At 41.7% G+C, this 19,669-nt stretch overlaps 1 protein-coding gene and 1 long non-coding RNA gene across 2 annotated transcripts in view; one reads left to right on the top strand and one right to left on the bottom strand.

The window, feature by feature from the left end:
• Positions 1-19,669, bottom strand: part of xkr4 (XK related 4) — a 28,798-nt gene extending 9,129 nt beyond the window's left edge. The window contains exons 1-3 of the mRNA XM_086272939.1: positions 18,553-19,669; positions 4,919-5,118; positions 195-549 (exon numbers count right to left, since the gene is read on the bottom strand). Coding sequence (XP_086129065.1) covers positions 195-549; positions 4,919-5,118; positions 18,553-19,247 — 1,250 coding nt within the window. The 5' untranslated portion in view covers positions 19,248-19,669. The remainder of the gene's footprint in view (positions 1-194; positions 550-4,918; positions 5,119-18,552) is intronic.
• On the top strand, positions 3,041-14,556 carry LOC147309176 (uncharacterized). Its single transcript, XR_015126197.1, has 4 exons — positions 3,041-3,086; positions 3,945-4,030; positions 13,466-13,793; positions 13,902-14,556. It is a non-coding gene; the product is annotated as an uncharacterized LOC147309176 (long non-coding RNA).

Below are 19,669 nucleotides of genomic sequence, written 5' to 3'. Positions count from 1 at the left end.
TAAGTCAGAGTTGTCAGTACTAAATGCTAAAGTTGAAACTAGCTCAAGAAACAGGAATGGCTGAATTTCTTTTGCATGGTAGTTTCAACTATTGCACTTACTGCAACCAAGCGCTTATAAATTTAAAAATGACAGAAGAGTTAAAGCATTGTTTAAAAATTGAACCACATCACACTGATGGAGAACGTCTTCACCTTGTCCGTCCTTCCTTGACGTTGAACCAGGAAAAGATGTAGATTATGCCCACCACCATGTCAAACACAATCTCTTCCCACTTGCTGATGCAGAAGTCTGTCTCACAGTGGACAATCCAAAAGGTCATGATGCACCAGTGCAGGACGATGAAGATGCCAAAGTAGAGTTGAAATACAGACGCAAACAGAGCAAAGGTGATAACTCGGGCTGCTATGGTGAAGAAGTGCCAACAGAACTGGATAATCACTGCCAGATAGCTGATGGGCTTCTTGTCATCCCGAGACTCTCGCAGGGCCTTCTGATAGGAGGCCAGGGCCCAGGCCATAGAGACGAGGGAGGCTGCAGCTGTCATTCCTAAAGAGACAGAGAGAAAACAACCGTTTTCACAACCACATAACGGATGGATTACAGAAGCACCACATGATGGATCTGTCTGGCACAGGCCCCCGCTGGAACGAGACAATTCTACTACAATGGCTAAAGCAACGCACAAGTCACCAGAGCTCTTTGTGTTACTCGTGCACGAGGGAGAGAACTGTGACGGGCGCCGTTCCTTCCGCTCGAACCCCAGTCGCTCTCGTCAGCTCCCTCGTAGCACTGCTCTTTATAGAGATGTGACGTCATTTCTGGGGTAAAACCGCAAAGGATTGCAGGTACGAGTGGCAAGTGGTACTAGTGCACGCAGGCTTTCATATGAAAACAGTCACACAGTGATAAAAAGAAACAAAGAATGGCAAGAAGCTGTTGTATTATTAACTGCAATAGTCACATGACAGCCAGGGGAAGCCGACGGGTAAAGAGATCGTTTTTATCGGATTCCATCGTGGAAGAGAAATTGTTCAAGTCATGTTTCCGAAGTACCAAAGAGGCGACGGATGGCCTGGATTGCAGCCATTCGAAGACCAAATATAACGTCCCAGAACACTGCAGCTCACAGGTTAGTCTGCTCCAAGCATTTCAACATTTTTTGTTGATGTAGGTTACAAATAAATCTTATATTGATTTGAATTGAATTCGTTGCTTTGTTCACTGTGGTTTTGTGGACTAATGTTTGTTGTGTTTTGTAGGAAAACCAGCCTACAAAATGCTGGGATGTGATCCAGACTGGGCCCCTCCATCAGCCTGGGTCAGACCGAGTTTAAAGCTGCTAACACAGCCAGATTTGATCGGTGAAGAGAGAGCGCGAGATCAAAACAGCCACGAAACGTCTGCATACATGTGCCCAAGTGTTGTATTGAAGCAATCAAGTGATGAATAACTGTTTCAGTATGTTGTTTTGCATTGTTGATTTGTTTTTCACCGAAGCAGCTAATAAAGCTGATGGATTTTTACAACGTTGCCTCTTTCCTGTAAGACTCTGTAACAGAACGAAACAATAATGCCAGTTATAAATAAAGACAACAAATTGAATGAATTACGAAACACTTGTTTTATTTCTACTAGATCTGAAAATGTTGTGTAACACTACAACCTGAAAGGACAAATACATGGTGTTGGTCTGTAACAGCAGCTGTGAGATGGAATCGTCCAAATCACCAAAGTAAACTGGCCCTGGGCTTGTTGCAGGATCTGAAGTTACTAAACATGTTGAGTGTGTGCGCTCACACTTAGGACCACATAATAATAAATGTGTGCGTGATGAAAGTTGTGCAGCACGCTAACGTGCTTACTCCACTCTGTGCCCGTGTGGGTCTGACCCTTCCACTCCTTTCAGTTTTTCCTCCTACCTTTCTGTCTTCGTACAGAGGTGCCGTGTTTCTGTCGTTTTGTACAGAGCTGTTTTTGGGAGCAAATAAAATGCAAGTAGGGATTAAAACCACAGAATTAATGATTAGCGGTGCTGGAAATACTAGCGCTTGATGCAGTGTTTTGACTTTGCTGCCACTCGTACCCACAATGCAATGCACGAAAGTCATCTGTGGTCTGTCGATCTCTATTGTGGTTATATGAATATGCATAGGTTCATTAACATATGACGTCTTACATAGGCATACATGAGAACAAAGAGTACCTTGTCTGTGTGTCGTGTAGGTATGTGTGTGTGTGCGTGTCAAGATGTGATCCTGTGAATGACTCCCCAAAGCTGGTCCCAGGAGTCCAGCGGTCCACCTAAACAAAAGGCACTTATACTTAAGCAGATACATAGCAGGTGTCCTCCTATACCATAAATCAGTAAGAGAAGGTACGACCTCAAGATGTATGTGTATGCCAGAGCACTCTGGGAGGCTGTGAAGTAGTCAGACTCGAACGTCAAGGAAGGTGGTGGGAAGCCGACTACGCAGACATTTCAGATTTCCAGAGGTGAGCAATTGATTTACAGTGAACTTAATTTAATGTGTAACTTAACAACCCCCCCAAAATCAAAATCAAAATCAAAATCCTCTCCTCTCCTCTCCTCTCCTCTCCTCTCCTCTCCTCTCCTCTCCTCTCCTCTCCTCTCCTCTCCTCTCCTCTCCTCTCCTCTCCTCTCCTCTCCTCTCCTCTCCTCTCCTCTCCTCTCCTCTCCTCTCCTCTCCTCTCTGCTGCAGCTGGTAGAGACTGGCTTTAAATAGGGCCATCAATTTCCCTCCAATTGCCCAGCCAGTACCACTCACTCAAACTGAGGGATCTAAAGCTCTACACAGATGATCTAAAAACACAAAACCTCTACACACTTCTAACATGCACATTTACACAACTAAATGGCAGTGTTAACGAAAGGGAAAACATTCAACAAATCCCTTTAAACCTTAACACAAACAAAAGGAAGCATCTCTATGGAAAAACAAACCCCTCCACTTGGTTTGACCTGCTGATGTCATGTGTGACATCATCAGGACTTTAAAATGAGGAAATGCCAGGCGGGCGTTTCCCCACACCTGACCCTCATGAAGACTGAAAAGACAAACAAAGTAAGTATGAACAAATGACTTAATCTGTAACATAATAAAATATAAAGAAACATAACTGAGTATTTGCCTTAATTTGCAGCATGTTTGATTTTCCGGCAACAAAACGCTTCCACAAACAAACCTGGGATAGTGAGTGAAGCAATGTTACTTGACAAATAGCAAATCATAGCAAATACATAGAAACAGAATAATGTGTACAATGTGCAAAAAAAGATAAACACATATGGGACAAATGGAGAGCATTGCAACTGCTCCTCCACTTTGTCATAGAGGCACACAGAGTCTTTGCAGGCTGCTACGGATCAGACCTCTATCATTACGCATTCCATTATAAAACTCTAAGCATATATGAGTAAATTTTTCTAAGCATAAATGACAATCAACAATATAAACCTGACACCACACTTGGAAAGATGAATGCAGCAGGTACAGATACTGCTCCAGGGCATTCTTATTCCACCTTGAATCATTTGCATAATTAGAACCTTTGTTCTCATGATTTGGTGCAATATAAATAAAATATATATAAATAAAATTGAACTGTAACACATCTTGTCATGTTCAACAACATAACAAGATATCCAACGTCTTTGTCTAGAGAAACTCATTGGTTGTTTTTGCAGTAAGCGTTTCATCATGTGCATCTTGTTGTAAAAACCCTGATTTGTAGACTTTCTCCTCCAGAGTTTTCTAGTCATGGGGTAGATGCCGTAAATGTTTTTTTCTTGACCAAGTAAAAGTTCTTTGATTGTTCTTTTTAGCTATTTTTTAGCACACACTTTTCTTTGGGCCTCATATTTCCAGATTCAGTGCAAAGCTACTAAAAAAAAACCTCCTGATCTTTCATCTGCTTCACAGGTTATTGCATAATTAGGAAATGGACATTACATGACCATGACACTGCAGCAAGTCTTGCACATCCAGGATGATGAACTAAGCACCGGGTGAGAGAACTGGATGTTTAACTACAGCCATTTGACTGAAAAGGTTTGAAAGCTAACGGAATCAGAGAATTATTCATTTATATTATTGAGAATTAAAGTTCAGAGTGCAACAAATCAGAAATACTGGTAAAACTCACAAGCAGGTTCCCAGTCAGACTTGGCCATAACACCTTGGATGTGCCTGTGAGGCATCCTTGCCTGATGTCTGAACCACCTCAGCTAGCTTTCTTTGATTTGGAGAAGCTCATTTCTACCAAGACCATAAATGAGGGCTAAATAAATGGCTAAATGAAGCCAACAAAATCAAATAATCTGCAAAAACCACAGTTGTGATCTTAAGTCACCTGAACCACAAACCCTCTGCTCGCTGGCTGCACCTAGAAATTCTGTCTATACACAGAATTACAGACAGAATTCCAATTCACATGTGACTTTGAAGAATCATTTCTATCCATAAGATAGCATGTACACACAAACAAATAGCTCTGCCAGCTTCAGCTACAATCATGGCGATCGTGGCTCAAGGGTTGGGAGTTAGTCTTGTAACTGGAAGGTTGCCGGTTCGAGCCCCAGCTCTGACAGTCTCGGTCGTTGTGTCCTTGGGCAAGACACTTCACCCGTTGCTTACTGGTGGTGGTCAGAGGGCCCGGTGGCGCCAGTGTCCGGCAGCCTCTCCTCTGTCAGTGCGCCCCAGGGTGGCTGTGGCTACAATGTAGCTGCCATCACCAGTGTGTGAATGTGTGGATGACTGAATGTAGTGTAAAGCACTTTGGGGTCCTTAGGGACTAAGTAAAGCGCTATAAAAATACAAGCCATATATAAAAATGTTTGGCATCAGTATGGTCACACAATTGTGCAGCATTGTTTGAATGTGTGTGGGGCTACTACCTTGCACAGCCTGGAGCTTGTGTGTCTGGATGATAATGCACAGCTGAAGCACCAGTTGTGGAGCGCTCTCCAGAAAGGTTGCCAGTAGATGCAGCATGCTCACATCTGCAAACTCATAGACCATCCTCCAGTAGTAACGCCAGCGCTCCGTCTCAGCACCCTGGCGACTCCGAACACCCAGGTAGATGGTGTGGAAATACCTGAGGGGAAAAATACAGTGCTTGAACATCCACCATGCATGCTCAAACATTCAAGCACAGTACATCAACTCTTCTGAAATCCAAACTTTATAACTCACCTTCTCTTGGAAGTACCAAATGGAAGGAAATTTGGACAAATGTATATAATAATGTTATTAATTTCTAACAATAGAAACATTGATAATCTGTAACACAAGGCTGCTGCTAACTGACATATGAAGACAGTTAAAGGTTACTTTTGATAATCTATTCTGGTCCCATAGCATAAAACTTCATGGCAAAAATATTACTGAGACGTCTCATCCACATCATTCAATGATTTTGTGGGAATCCGAATCAGAAAGGGTTTTAATGCCAAATGTTGAGCAGGTTTACACTTAAATAAACAGAAAAATTAAAAGTGCTAAGCAGATTAATATATACATGTGCGCAGGTGATGATCAGTGCAAAAATGGAACAGATGCACAGAACACAGTATCGGGTCATGTGTTTGTGGTGTATTGTTCATGTGTCCAACAGCAGAGGGAAAGAAACTGTTCCTATCCGATTGTTCAGTCTGACGTCACTAGCCGTGTCGGGGCCTAAACTCCGCTGCAGGTCCATATATCAAACGATCACTATGGCATTACTGAGAGTTGAAAAACTATCTAAAGTCTTTCATCTTTAATAAAATGATCAGCGTTCTGCTCTACCAGGTGTAACAATTGAGTTTAACATCCAGGCATCCATGAAAACGGAATTTATGACATTTAACGGAGTTAGAAGTTAGCAGGGAGTTAGCTCGCTAGCTTCCATCTAAATACAATATAGCATGTCCTGACTGCGAGGTTTTGGAAACAAATTCAAACGTACAGCTCTGCTATCACTTCCAGCATAAATGAAGACAGAAAACTAAACAGCAGTGACGTTTGTAGGGTTACTGAAGTTGAGCTACCTGGTATATAATGATGTGCTACGTGACCGCTAGCGACACAGCTATGTTAGCATAATATAAACAAGCTAACTTTTTTTCCACTCGATAAAAGTTACCGTGAGTGTTCTCGGTGGTCAGGGACAAATGTAATCGCATGGCAGGATGCTGTAAACGGACCAAACTTCAGCCAGGAGAACAACTGAGATAATCCATCCACAATACGAGGTTAGTCATTCATATACTGCTGCATGGGCTGGGCTGTAGTTACATCCTAAGGTTTTAAAAACTGAGCTTAAATAAATGATTAGCGGTAATAAAAGCCGAGGGAGGTCAACAGTGATCACTGACTGTTTTAGGAGCTTTTTGAGATTAAATAGAAGAAAATACAAAACATTAAACATGTTAACAACACAAAAGCCATATTAAACGCAGACTACTTTAGACCCGGAAGTAGGATTCGTCACGTCATCACTTAACGACCGGATAGGAACCTCCTGCCTGAGGGGAGCAGGTCAAACAGACTGTCCAGGGTGAGAAGGGTCAGCTGTCATCCCAGCTGCACACCCCAGTGTCCTGGAGGTATACAGGTCCTGCAGAGATGGGAGTCTGCAGACAATCACCTTCTCAGCAGAGCGCACAAAACACTTTTCACAGTGTTTTTGCTTTATTTTGTTGTACTAACAGAATCTCCCAGTTTAGACTTTTCACTTGGCCTTTAATGTTTCCTGGATGCTTGCTCTGATGTGCATCACCTGTTCCTTCATGACCCTTAACAGCTTTTTAAGCACCACACACACACACACACACAGTGTATATACTGTATTGTGCTTTTCTTCTCTAACAGCACTAAAAATAATTTTACTACTATTGTTCAAACACCCAAGCACCTTCTGTTTTTATCCTTTAGCACCATGTTTTCATACAAATTGCCCTCAATGAAGCAGCTTGGGATTCGGTATCTTACACAAGAATACCTCAACACACAGACTCACACAGCCAGGCACTGAATCAATAGACAACCCACGCTATTTAATTCAATATATTTATACAGCGCCAAATCACAACAACAGTCACCTCAGGGCGCTTTATATTGTAATTGTATTGACATGCATAGAAAACCCCAACAAGCACTTTGGCGACAGTGGGAAGGAAAAACTCCCTTTTAACAGGAAGAAACCTCCGGGAGAACCAGGCTCAGGGAGGGGCGGGGCCATCTGCTGTGATTGGGGGAGGTAGACAGGATAAAGACATGCTGCTCTCCCTCCCATTCTACTTTTAAATACTCTAGGAACAACAAGTAGGCCTGCAGAGCGAGAGCGAAGTGCTCTAATAGGGTGATATGGTACTACAAGGTCATTAAGATAAGATGGGGCCTGATTATTTAAGACCTTGTATGTGAGGAGCAGGATTTTGAATTCTGGATTTAACAGGAAGCCAAAACAGGAGAAATCTGCTCTCTTTCTAGTCCCTGTCAGGACTCTTGCTGCAGCATTTTGGATTAGCTGATGGCTTTTCAGGGAGTTTTTAGGACATCCTGATAATAATGAATTACAGTAGTTCAGCATTGCTTTTTTTTCCTTTTCTTTTTTTTAAGTAAAGCAACAAACTATTTCTCCAGGCTAAATGATGATCTTCTAAATTTGTGACACGCCATTTCCTCTCCAGCTTACAGATTATCTGCTTTAGGCTACGTGTTTGAGAAGTACAGTGGTTCCTCGCTATAATGTGGTTCACCTTTCGCGGCCTCGCTGTTTCGCAGATTATTTTGGTTGTGCAATTGTGCATGTTTTTTTCTTTTTTCTTTTTTACAGCGCATTGTGCTCTGCATCCTGATTGGCTGTAGGTAGACCATTGCCAATTATTCTCGTGCCGTGTCTCCTGTACAGTACAGAATGCATTCAGCTTGTCAAATTCACATAAATCTTCGATCGTTAGCAGTGTGACTCTGAAGTGCTTTATGTTTGTAAGTTTTCTCCACAACAAACACAACAACGTCGGCGAAATGTCGTCACCTGCTGGTGCCTTTGGTTTCATTCTATAATACTGGACTTACTTTTCTACAAAGGTCTTTGAGAGTGTTTAAACAAGATAGAAAAGTGTGAAAGCGTTCATGCCTGTCTGAGAAAAGTGTATAAAGTTTGTAGTGAGGGCTTTTACAGCCTTAAAACATCAGAAATAACTGTAAAAAATAAAGTTGGCTACTTTGCAGATTTCAGCTATCGCGATGTTTATGGCAGGATGTAACTCCTGCCATAAACAAGGGACCACTGTATACCACGGAGTCAAATACTTGGTTTCTTGATTTGAGGCCTTAGTTTTCACAGGAGCTACAGTATCCAGAGTCGTACGTAGTGAGGAGGTGAAATTATTAACAAGATAATCGACCTCTGTTGGGGTAGTGTTCAGATAGCTGCTCTGCTCTGTGTTGGTACAGGGCATTGAAGATGATAACAGTGGGTGGATTATATTCTTAAACTTAGCTACAGCGCTTTCAGAAAGACATCTACTGTGATAAAGTCTACTCTCCACCGCTGTGTAATCAATTATTGTAAATGTAAATGTTATCAGGAAATGATCAGACAGCAGAGGGTTTTCAGGAAACACTGTTAACTGTTCACTTTCTATGCCATATGTTAAAACAAGATCTAGAGTGTGATTAAAGTGGTGGGTGGGTTCTTTTACATTTTGAGAGAAGCCAATTGAGTCTAATAACAGATTAAATGCCATGTTGAGGCTGTCATTTTTAGCATCTACATGGATGTTAAAATCACCCACAATAATTATTTTATCTGAGCTGAGCACTAAATTAGATATAAAGTCTGAGAAATCAGAGAGAAACTCTGTGTAAGGCCCAGGTGGACGATAGATGATAACAAGTAAGACTGGTTTCTGAGTTTTACAGCTGGGGTGGACGAGGCGAAGCATCAGGCTTTCAAATGAATTAAAAGTCTGTCTGGGTCTTTGGTTGATTAATAGGCTGGTTGGAAGACTGCTGAAGATTTGGTGCAGATGTGGATACTGTATTGTTCTTTCTTTGTAAATGGCCTGTATTTGTATAGCGCTTTACTCAGTCCCTAAGGACCCCAAAGCACTTTACACTACATTCAGTCATTCACACGTTCACACACTGGTGATGGCAGCTACACTGTAGCCATAGCTGCCCTGACTTAAATATAAACACTGATTGTATTTATATTTAAGTTGTTTTTTACTGACCGGACACAGCCTGAGTCTCATGCTGATCAGTGCTGGTTGGGTCCCAACAACAGACTAGAAACAGGCTGACCAGGGTAAATGAGATGTGTCATCTTTTATAGGTTATTAGTGTATATATGTTGATGATACCTGATACTCACCACAGGAGGGAGGAAAGTTTTTCTACAGCACAAGAAACCTCTGACAGAACAAACCACAACCTGGATCTACCCACGTGTTCACCAGGGAAAGAAAAGTACGGTCGCAGGACACCAAACATGTCAAACAGTAAATGTGGCTGTAGCCACAGATATGAAATTCTGAATTAGAATTTGATAAATTCTTGATATAAAGCATTATAACACATCCAATTTAACTTTACAAAAAAAGAGAGTGAAAATCTATTGTGTTGGGTTGCAGCATGGACAGAAGCACGCACACTGCAGCTCAACCTTTCCTGTCTTTACCTGAAGCAAACACTCTTTTGAAGAAATGCATCATTACTACTTTTCAGCTTGCCTCCAGCCTACATTTTATTCTCTCTCTGTCTGTGAAGCATTCATTTCCATTGTCTCTTTCCCATTACCACTACCACCAAAACACACAGTCATTTAGCAGCATGCTAATGGACTGTGAAATTAAGTTGCAGTAAAGAATTTTAGAATTGAATCTGAGCTGATAGCATTTAAGCTGCAGTCTATTCATGGTCAGATGGACCAGACACATGGTGAAGCTGTGGCTCCAGAGGAGACTGAACGGTTGTGTACTAGTGACCTTTTCACTTCTTTGGTCCTAAATGATGAACCTTTATCTAAAGTTCAGGATTGGGACCACACCCCAAACATATTCTCTCTGTCTGTGTCTGTTGTGTTCTCATATCTGTGTTTTATACATTGCCACATTATGTGGCACTCACAGTACATTTCCAACCAGACTTTTTAAAGTCTTATAGTCTATCTGCTTTTCTTTAATCATCTTATCATGGACCTCCTTCTCTCAGCCTATCAATTATAAATATTTCCAGCCCAGATCCTGCAGATCCTCTCCAAACCATTCCACTGAGCTTTAGCAGGTTTCCACAGAGATGCCACCAAATACTGCTGGGAAAGTAAGCTAACAAAATGACACTGCAGTTCATAACCTGCTCAGTAACCTCAGCTAGCAAAACTTTCTCTCTGCTCCAGTCAAAACCTCTGATTCATTTTGATTTGATTTGATATTTGATTTGATTTGATTTACCTTTATTAGTCCCACAAGGGGAAATTTCATAAGGCTGCCGACCTATTGCACGCAATGGCGGCACCATCTTACCCTCCGACCATACATACATTACACAAAACATCACATGGGGAAGACAGGTCAGAGAGGTATAACAATGCAAAATGCACCACATGAGGAAAGATAAGGAGAAAAATATAACTCCCCTCAGACTGAGCTCCAACAGGGAGATCAGTTTGAGAACAGAAAAAACACCTCTGCACATGAAAAACCTCTTAATACACCAAAGAAACACATGACAAGCAACAGGGGGGGTAAAGGGTGAGAGACAGCCAGTATAGACAGTACATCCGGGCCTGCGTGCGCTGGTTCCTTGATCCCCGTCAGCATCGGAAGGGAATAAGCGTCGAAGGCGTTTGGAAAGGGAGGGGGGAGGAGTGTACAGGAACATCTGTGCCGAGTATAACCTGGAAGTCCCGAGGTCAAAATGGGAGTTATGACAGCCAATTTTATCGTTTTTTCCTTTTCAAGCGTAATCCGACTTCACCTGGCTGCAACACTGATGTTGTTGTTCACTGACAAATCAAGCTGATAAGAGATCTGGAGCTGATTCCAAATGCTGAACACAACCAAGGTGTCCATCACTTTCATCATAGTGAAAAGGTACCAAATTCCAAATATACCAACTATGGAAAATGTTGACGCAAATGAATGAGAAACCCAACTAAATCAATCAGAAAGACAGAATAAACTTTATTCGAAGCCAAACAATCAATCAGTGATCATACACCTAAAAAGCAGGAATGCACTGGTAAACTCAACAACAAAAGGTAGGAACAGTGCAGGAATTTCTCGCTTGTTAAGAGAAATGCCTTGCTAACACTGAGCCAGTTAAGAATACTCTTAAACAGGCAGGTGTATGAGTCTATAACTAAGATGTAAAGACAGTGCAAATCCACAATGACACAAAGTACGCTACAAAGCAACCCAAGAGTTTCTGAAGAGAAAGACATTTTTCAGTCACCACTTTTTCACAGCTAATTCAACACTTTGGCTAAAAACTCGAATTAAAACCTGAATTTTAATCATATTTTCATTACTTGATTAAAAACACACTATGTTAGAGTACAGAGGCAAAATCCAAAGATTGTGTCATGGTCCAAAAAACGACTAAATCAAACATTGAAACACTCGATGTCACATTGTTAGATGGGTAACTCGCAGCCCATCACAGGACGTCATCACTTTTTAGCACCACCTTACTCTCTGCCTATTGGCCCTTACAAAGGTGCAACGTTTCGAACCACCAGCCACGATGCAGTGAATGTGTCCACTATTTTGTATTTGTATTGTAGGAGAAAAAGCAGATGTTCTCTGCAGTTATGCATGTTTCTGTCCACAGGGGGCACCATCACTAAAAACATATTTCTTGTTGCATAACAGGGTGAAGAAGGTGTAACATTAAATTGATTTGAATCATTCTGTATTTGCAATAGTATCCATTTGAAAATGTATGTCAATGTGCAAAGCTTTACAGTTTCAAATGATTTTTAAAAGGTTGCTATATCCAGTGTCGGCAATGACTGCATGAATAAACATCTATTTATTTATGCCCTCAGAAAGTAAACAAATCAGCAAATAACACAAGAATAACCCTAACAGCTATTTCAACCCCTGGAGTCATATAGTTGTAATAGAGAAGTGTCATCCTGCAGTATAACAAATATATATATATATCTGGTGTTATGTACTTTAGGTAGTTTATGGATAAACTGCTGTCAAAGATTTCATATAACTGCGATCTTATTTTCATGAAAGCATAGAACTGGGGCCAGCAGTTTATTTTACAGCCTGGCTCACTGTCCATGTGCAGACTGTAGCTTTGCTGTTACAAACAGTCGACTCTGTAACCACACGAGCAGTCCCCCTCCTGCAGGAGGAGGAGCATGAATAATGTAAGCAGTCGATAAATAAGCCTTTGAATGTGAAACCCACAACAGACACACGGTTTCACAGAAGCTAACCTAAACTTAACCTGATTAAGCTTTAAGCCAAGTCAATGACGGTTCATGGTATGATGAACCGTGGACAGTTTTGTAGGTTGAAAACATCGATACAGTATTTTAACAAAAATAACATCATTAAGATTAGCCAAGAAGTCAAACAATGGTAAAGCAAATATGAAGCGTCCGTCATTGAAACGGTTTATGCAGGAAGGCGTCTTTGGGATGTTTAGAGTTTAGAATTTAGTTTGTATCTTTCATTGTTTGTACATGCTGCCTTAATTTAGATACGCTGGTATCAGGTCAGTTTGTTTTTCAAAGTGCTCTTGAATTAAACAAAGAAATTGTGTTCACTGCTGCGTATTTAAATTTACAATAACAGATTACACAGCAGTGGGGAACACATCACTGTGGCTGGTGTCTTTCTAAAAGTCAATTCCTCCACTGTTATCTTGATGCCATGTGCCAGCACAGTGCAGACCTAAACTCTCCTCCCACTGAGGATGATTATCTTGTTAATAGTCTTAGATCCTCACTGCATGTAGGTCTGGATACTGTGGCTCATCTCATCTCACTAATGTAGAAAATCTTTTAGCCTAGAAAAACTGTTGCATTTTAAAAAGGCCCTCTGTAAAGCCAGAACATCTTACTATTCATCACTGATTGAAGACAATAAGAACAACCCCAGGGTGTAGCCAGGCTGACACTCAGAGCTCTGTTGAGCCAACCATCCCTTTAACCCAAACTAGTAATGACTTCATAAAATTCTTCAGAAGTAAAATTTCAAACACTAGAGAAAATGATCCATAATCATCCCACAGATGAAACATTGCATCCCGCTATTATTTATTAATTATTTCTTGTTATTGAGTTATATTCTTTCTCTCCTGTTGATATTTCTGGGTTAACTTCAGTAATCTCTTCCTCCTGTCTATTAGAGCAGGTCAGAGAAGGCCTACCTTTAGTCAAAGACTCATTCTTTCAATATCCGTTTTAAGAAACCTGACCTGTCTGACAGTTTTGCCAAGAGGATCTACCCCAGAGGAGCAGAGGGAGGCCCCAGATGGAGTGCCCACAGCCAAAAGGCAGGAGCACCAGAGAACCAGGAGCAGGAGGCAGCAGACTCCAGCCGAAGTCGGCCTCCCAGCACGAGCTGAGAACAGGGCCACAGGACCCTAGGTGCCCAAGAACTGCCTGACACCTGGCGGGAACCCCAGCATGCAACAAAGAGGTCAAACCACTTCAGACCACAGGCCTGAGGGCCAGCAAGTACCCACATCCAACAACCAGTGGAGATGGAAACCTCCCCACACTCAAGAAGAGTGTCCCACAGGGACCAAGGCCTAGTGAGCCACACACACACACACACACACAACAAAAAGATTGTTGACTTATGTACCTGTGCATTTTCAAATGTCTGTGTTTCAGGTGCTGCATGTTTGTTTTCCTTACAGGTGCCGTAGTTGAAGAGACATTGTGCATTTCTACTTCTACTCTATCCTTTTACTGCCTGTCCTGCCTTAGACATGGTCATACTGTGTACTACGTATAATGACTGAAATAACACAGATAGAAATGACAAAATAATCAGATAAGCCCTGAACAAGAGGAGCCTGTAGAGAATCTAAGGAGCTGTTCTTGGCAAAACAAAATGTGTTTGGCACAACAGTGGATCCAGATCATTCCACCCCCAATCAAAGGACTTCCTCTCTACACAGACTACACAAACAACCATCACTACTCTGTAAGAGTGAATTTACGTGCAATCACCTACACTGTAAATATATAACAATATTGTTTTATATGTATACATTTGATATTGAAGCTGTTCAGATGTTTATGGTGCCACAGAACTGTGCACCTTACCCCCGTTTTTTCCACAGTTGCTCTGAATTTCATTGTACGTGTGTAGTGACAATAAAAAGCATTCAGATCTATAATTCTGATTGCAAAAGCTGTCATATAGGACAGGATTAAAAAGCAAACAAACAAACAAAAAGAAACAGCGTGAGACGCCCATGACACTTTTAGTCATTTTGAAGGTATTAAAGCATATTTGTGACCACAAGCTTTGATCTGTAGATATTTCTAAGTTCAGCTGATCGGGATTAAATCTTTCCTGCATAAAAGATTTAAAATGTCGATATTCAAGAAACCTGTTGTTGCCGATTCCATATTTTAAAATGTGTTCCTGATAAAGTTGAATAACATGTTCTAGATTTCTTTTATCCACTCCTGATGCCATGACAGAATGTTTTTTGATTCATTTTACTCATAAATATTTGGATTGTTCCAAATGGGTTTACAGGAGATAACTGAAGACAGAACAGAGGGTTTATGTTAAGCCATAAATCAATTATGATGCTTGATACTGTTCTGTTCTATTCTAGGCCCAGCCATGGGATGTATAAGCAGCTTGAGTTAATCTTTCTGAAACATAAAAACTTGGTAGCTCTCGACCACCACTGTGTTTAGACTTTTCAAACTTATTTGTGATGGTTTATTTTTCCATAAATATTTTCGGATCTTTGAGTCTAGTAACTTAAACCAGGCAGTGGAGGGTTTGTACGGGATCAGTGAGAGACGGTATTTTATTTTCATTTTAATTGTGGTAACTTTTCATATGCTTCAATTTTAAATACGATGAACCTGTCTCTATGAATGGGATACGTATTACAAGCCTTTAAGGTGGCAGTAATTAAACAATTACTTAAAAAGTGACCACTTCACCCAGCTTTTACTGATTTAACCGATCGTCTGCAGAGGAATGGTCTATTTAAAGAATTTCAGTTAAGTTTCATCGTGGAATTGAAACTGCTTTAGTGACGGTTCCTCGAGTAGACTCAGCTCTGTCCTGCTGGACCTCAGTGCAGCATTCAAAACTGCAGATAAAAGCATGCCAAAGATTTTAAATGTGCTGCAATGGTCTGAATTTCATCTAAATGGACTGATTCTTCTACTTCATCTGAGCACTCGAAGCGCTTTACACAACCAGCCCTTCAGTTTTTTTGCCCTGTAAGTTCTTTCAGGCATATTTGTTATGCAGACTGGATGAGATGGGGAATCACCAACCTTCCAATTAGTAGGTGACCTGCTCTACCACCTGAGCTGCGGCTGGTTGTAGCTCAGGTGGTAGAGCTTTAAACTCCACATAATACATTCAAATGTTTTCACGTAAACAGCGAGTCTTCTTCACACATACAGCTTTATTATGGCATTCCACAGAGTTCTATGCTAATACCAGTTTTATCTACAATATATATGCTTCCCTTTGGCAGTGTTAATTAAAAGGCATAGCATAGCATTTAATTCCTTTGCAAATAATATCGATCTTATCGATCCGTGAAGTCAGATATGTCATGGTCCTGGGTGTTTCACAGGACAACACAATTAGTTAAACTTAAGACATAAAGACCTGGATGACCTCTGATTTCCTGCTTCTAAATTCAGATAAAACTCAGGTTATTGTACTCGGTGTCTAACTAGATACTCTGTCATTCAATGCACACGTTAAACAAATATGCAGGACTGCTTTCTGGCATTTGTTCAAGCTCACTAAAATTAGAAACGTGTCCTCTCACAGTGAAGCTGAAAAATTCATTTACGCATTTATTACTTCTAGGCTAGACTATTGAAATTCATTATTAAATAAAAACTCCCCGAAAGCCTTCGACCGATTCAAAATGCTGCAGTAAGAACCAACAGGGATTATAAAGACAGAGCATATATCTCTTATATTGGCTCCCTGTTAAATCCAGAATTATCTCTGCATTTAAAGGTCTTGAAGAATCAGGCTCTATCTTACCTTAAGGACCTCAGTGTGCACTATTTATAAAGTTATTGGATGGTGAATAACACCTTAGGTCCTCCCATCTAAAGTTACCATTGTGTTTATAATGACAGGCTAATATACTCTCTACATAAGGATTCATATAAGTCACAGTAATTCTCTTGGAATTTGTTCTTTTCCAACAGATGTTGAAAATGATAAAGTCCCACAAACTGTTTGTATATCAAACAACACAAAGTCCAAACCCCGTCTGAGATTTGGCTTTACAGCCCTGTGTCTGTCCTTCCACATTATACGTTGTAATGGTAATCGCCTTTATGGGTCCGGCACAGAAACAGCCGCCTTCAAAGAAACCGGACTGCATGATTTTTTTCAAATAAAAGAGTCAGACATTTTCAAAAGGAACTTTATGTTCATTTTAACCAGAAAGTTTGGGTAAAGGCTTGCAAAACACATTGTGGAAAAAAAACAAAACAATGAGAACTGATATCCAAAAATGTGTCCAAAATACAACCTTTCCTTTGTGGTTACTTTTCCAATACAAAACAGATGCATTAGCCTACCTGTGCATCAAAGGTCTGTAAATAAGGGCTCCGCCCTGCTCTGCACAAACACAGAGAAAGCAATCTCACCATGGAACAGGGCCTTTTCTGACAAGGCCAGTATAATACTTCACGATTTTAAAGAAAGAAATCTTTCTTCCTTTGTCGTTGGAGATATTTGTTATTTAGGTTACTTAGAATCCACTGTGAATAAACAAACACCAAACAACCTCGACAAATGATTTGTCCAGATTTTAAGGTGTTACTCTGACTGGTTTCAGGAAGAAGGCAGAGCCTCACAAACCGACAAATATTCAATTCAATTTTATTTATACAGCAGCAAATCACAACAGCAGTCGCCTCAAGGCGCTTTATATTGTAAGGTAGACCCTACAATAATACTGATTCAATGCAGAGAGGTCTGTTAACACATAGTGAGTGAGAAAGGTGACTGGAAAGGAAAAACTCAATGCATCATGGGATTCCCCCAGCAGCCTATGCCTATTGCAGCATAGTTATGCTGCAAACTATATACTTATACACATACTTCACTCTGAGCTGAAAATGCATAAACCAATTCACAAGTTGCAGATTTTGTAAATCTGCATCGTTTGAATCTCTCTGCTGTTCGAGGAATAAAGGAGGAAAAATGTTAATGTTAACGGAAATAAAGTTTGTCAGAGGTGATTAAAGTGCCACAACACCTTCTTCCTTCAGGTCTATAGGTGCAAACCTTAGAACGTGTACAACAGATTCAGTTTAGTTCAAACTGTGAACGTATATTACAATGGTCTACTACTAATGAATGAAACTTTTCTTTCAGCCTTTTGCCTTTAGTAGATAGTGTAGTAGTGGAGAGTGGACGATGAAATGGGAGAAAGACACACAGCAAAGGACTTAAGCTTGGACTCAAACCTGCTGACCCTGTGAGCTGTTGCCCATGACCTACGCTTTTAACACGTGTCCCACATCTTCACAGGATTACCTGCAAAAGATGGGTTTATGCAATTGTAAGAATGTTAATTTGTTCAAGGTATCATTTACTCTTATTTGGATTTAGCTGTTCTTCAAGCTTCTGATTTCCACTCTGCTTCGACAGTAGTAGTTCTTCTACTACCACATTTCAAAATCTTCCTTCCATGCGTTTATCTTATTGTGAACTCTCTTATGGACAGGAGCAGTTGATTGCAGACTTTCTTTGCAATCAAAGTTTTTCTTATTTCTCTTTTATTTACTTTTTTATTTAGTTAGTATTGATTATTTCTTGTTTAAAATATGTAAAATGTTGCCAGCATCAACAGTCCGTTTTCCTTGGCTTCTCTATGCTCCAACCTTCTCTTCACCTTTCTCTTCTATGACTGATTGTTGTATATGGAAACCCCTCCCTCCCTGTCCTGGTTTTGCGGGAGGTTTCTTCCTATGAAACGAGAGTTCTTCCTCCCTACCGTTGCCCAAAGCTTGCTCATAGGGACTTGTGTGATTGATGGTGCTTTCTCGCTAATATTGTGGCGTCTGGTCGTTATATATCTACATTTGTTTTAAAGGACAACAGAAAGGAGCCACAACATTTGTACCACAAAGGCACCACTACCTTTGTGACTGGGAGGCCTGGGCTAGTTTCCCGTGTTTTTAACACAGGGTGGAGAGGTAAACACAGGAACATGTGTGTGGGGGGCTAAAGATGGCAGCTGGTCCTAAAAGCAGCCCTCTGCTCTGTCATTTAAATATTTTAAACACATACATTTGCACGCCAGCCCAAGGCCTCCATCCTACCTCCATATCTGGCCCAGCTGCATGATGTGAATGACGGACTGGCCGAACCACACACAGAAGGAGTAGTAGGCCGAGCGTTTCCTATTCCTGTTTCCCAGCGCTGTGCTCGCCGTGCTGTTAGTGGTGGTGTTCTTGCTGGCGGTCGACGCCTGCCTCTGCGGCGTGGCCGGGTGGTGTTGAGCAGTAACATCACCGTGTGAGGCCGAGCCGCTAAGCAATTTATTCCCATCCATGAGGGAGCAATCGGTGACAGAATCGGCACCGTCCTCGGTGCTGAAGTCGTGGACGAACCATCTGAAGCTAAAGAGCTGGACCGAGAAGGAACCCAACACAACGAAAAAGAGCGTCGGGCCGAACCACCAATAGTCGTGGCGGAGGTAGTAGTCGACCGACAGCCACACGTCGGTGCCCACATCGGCCAAATAAACGGCCACGGCGGCTACGATCCACAAGCAGTCCCACACCGTATATTTCTGCTGCCCTTTTCCCAGACGAAGGCACGTCGAGTTTGAGCCTCCCCCACCGCAGCACCGCGACTCCCCGTTGGCAAAATCCCCGTCCCCGGTGCCCGCAGAGTCCAGCTGGCCGCCCGGGTGGAGTCCCTGCACCGAGCCAGAGTGCTCCGAGTTTTGCAGAGGGGTGAAGGCCACGTCGCTCTTCTTCATCTTCAGGACCCCGTCCGATTTAGCAGCCATTATCAGTATCTTGATGTAATAGCTAGTCTATTTCCCCCGGTTGCTCCCCGCCTTAGCTCCTCTGCTCCTGCCTCTCTCCGTCGACACCCTTGTGCGTGTGTCTCCTACTCCTCCTCCTCCTTTCTGGGCAGGACTAGCTCGTCCACACTGTCGTCTGGTCATAATACAGAATGAAGACAAAAGTGAAGAGCGATCGAAGCCCCGTGCTTGGTCCGGTATTTTCGTCCATATCAGATTTGGACTGGCCCTATGCTTCGAGGATCATTCGCTCACATACAGCGCACACGAGGACGTTTCCGCTTTGTGTCCTTCTAAACGGCTTCCGTTTCCAGCGCTTGTAAGTCACCGGAGCTGAGGCTGATGTTTGGGATGGAGATGGAAGCAGGAGCTAAGCGACAGGAGGACGGCTGCAGCCATCTGCT

Source organism: Aulonocara sp. 'chitande type north' Nkhata Bay, linkage group LG18 (assembly GCF_057382095.1).
Source record: "Aulonocara sp. 'chitande type north' Nkhata Bay isolate Kocher_YH1m ecotype deep benthic linkage group LG18, A_spYH_male_GT1.1, whole genome shotgun sequence".
Lineage (NCBI taxonomy): Eukaryota > Metazoa > Chordata > Actinopteri > Cichliformes > Cichlidae > Aulonocara > Aulonocara sp. 'chitande type north' Nkhata Bay.
The sequence above is the reverse complement of the archived record's forward strand: the minus strand, read 5'-3'. Positions and strand labels throughout refer to the sequence as shown.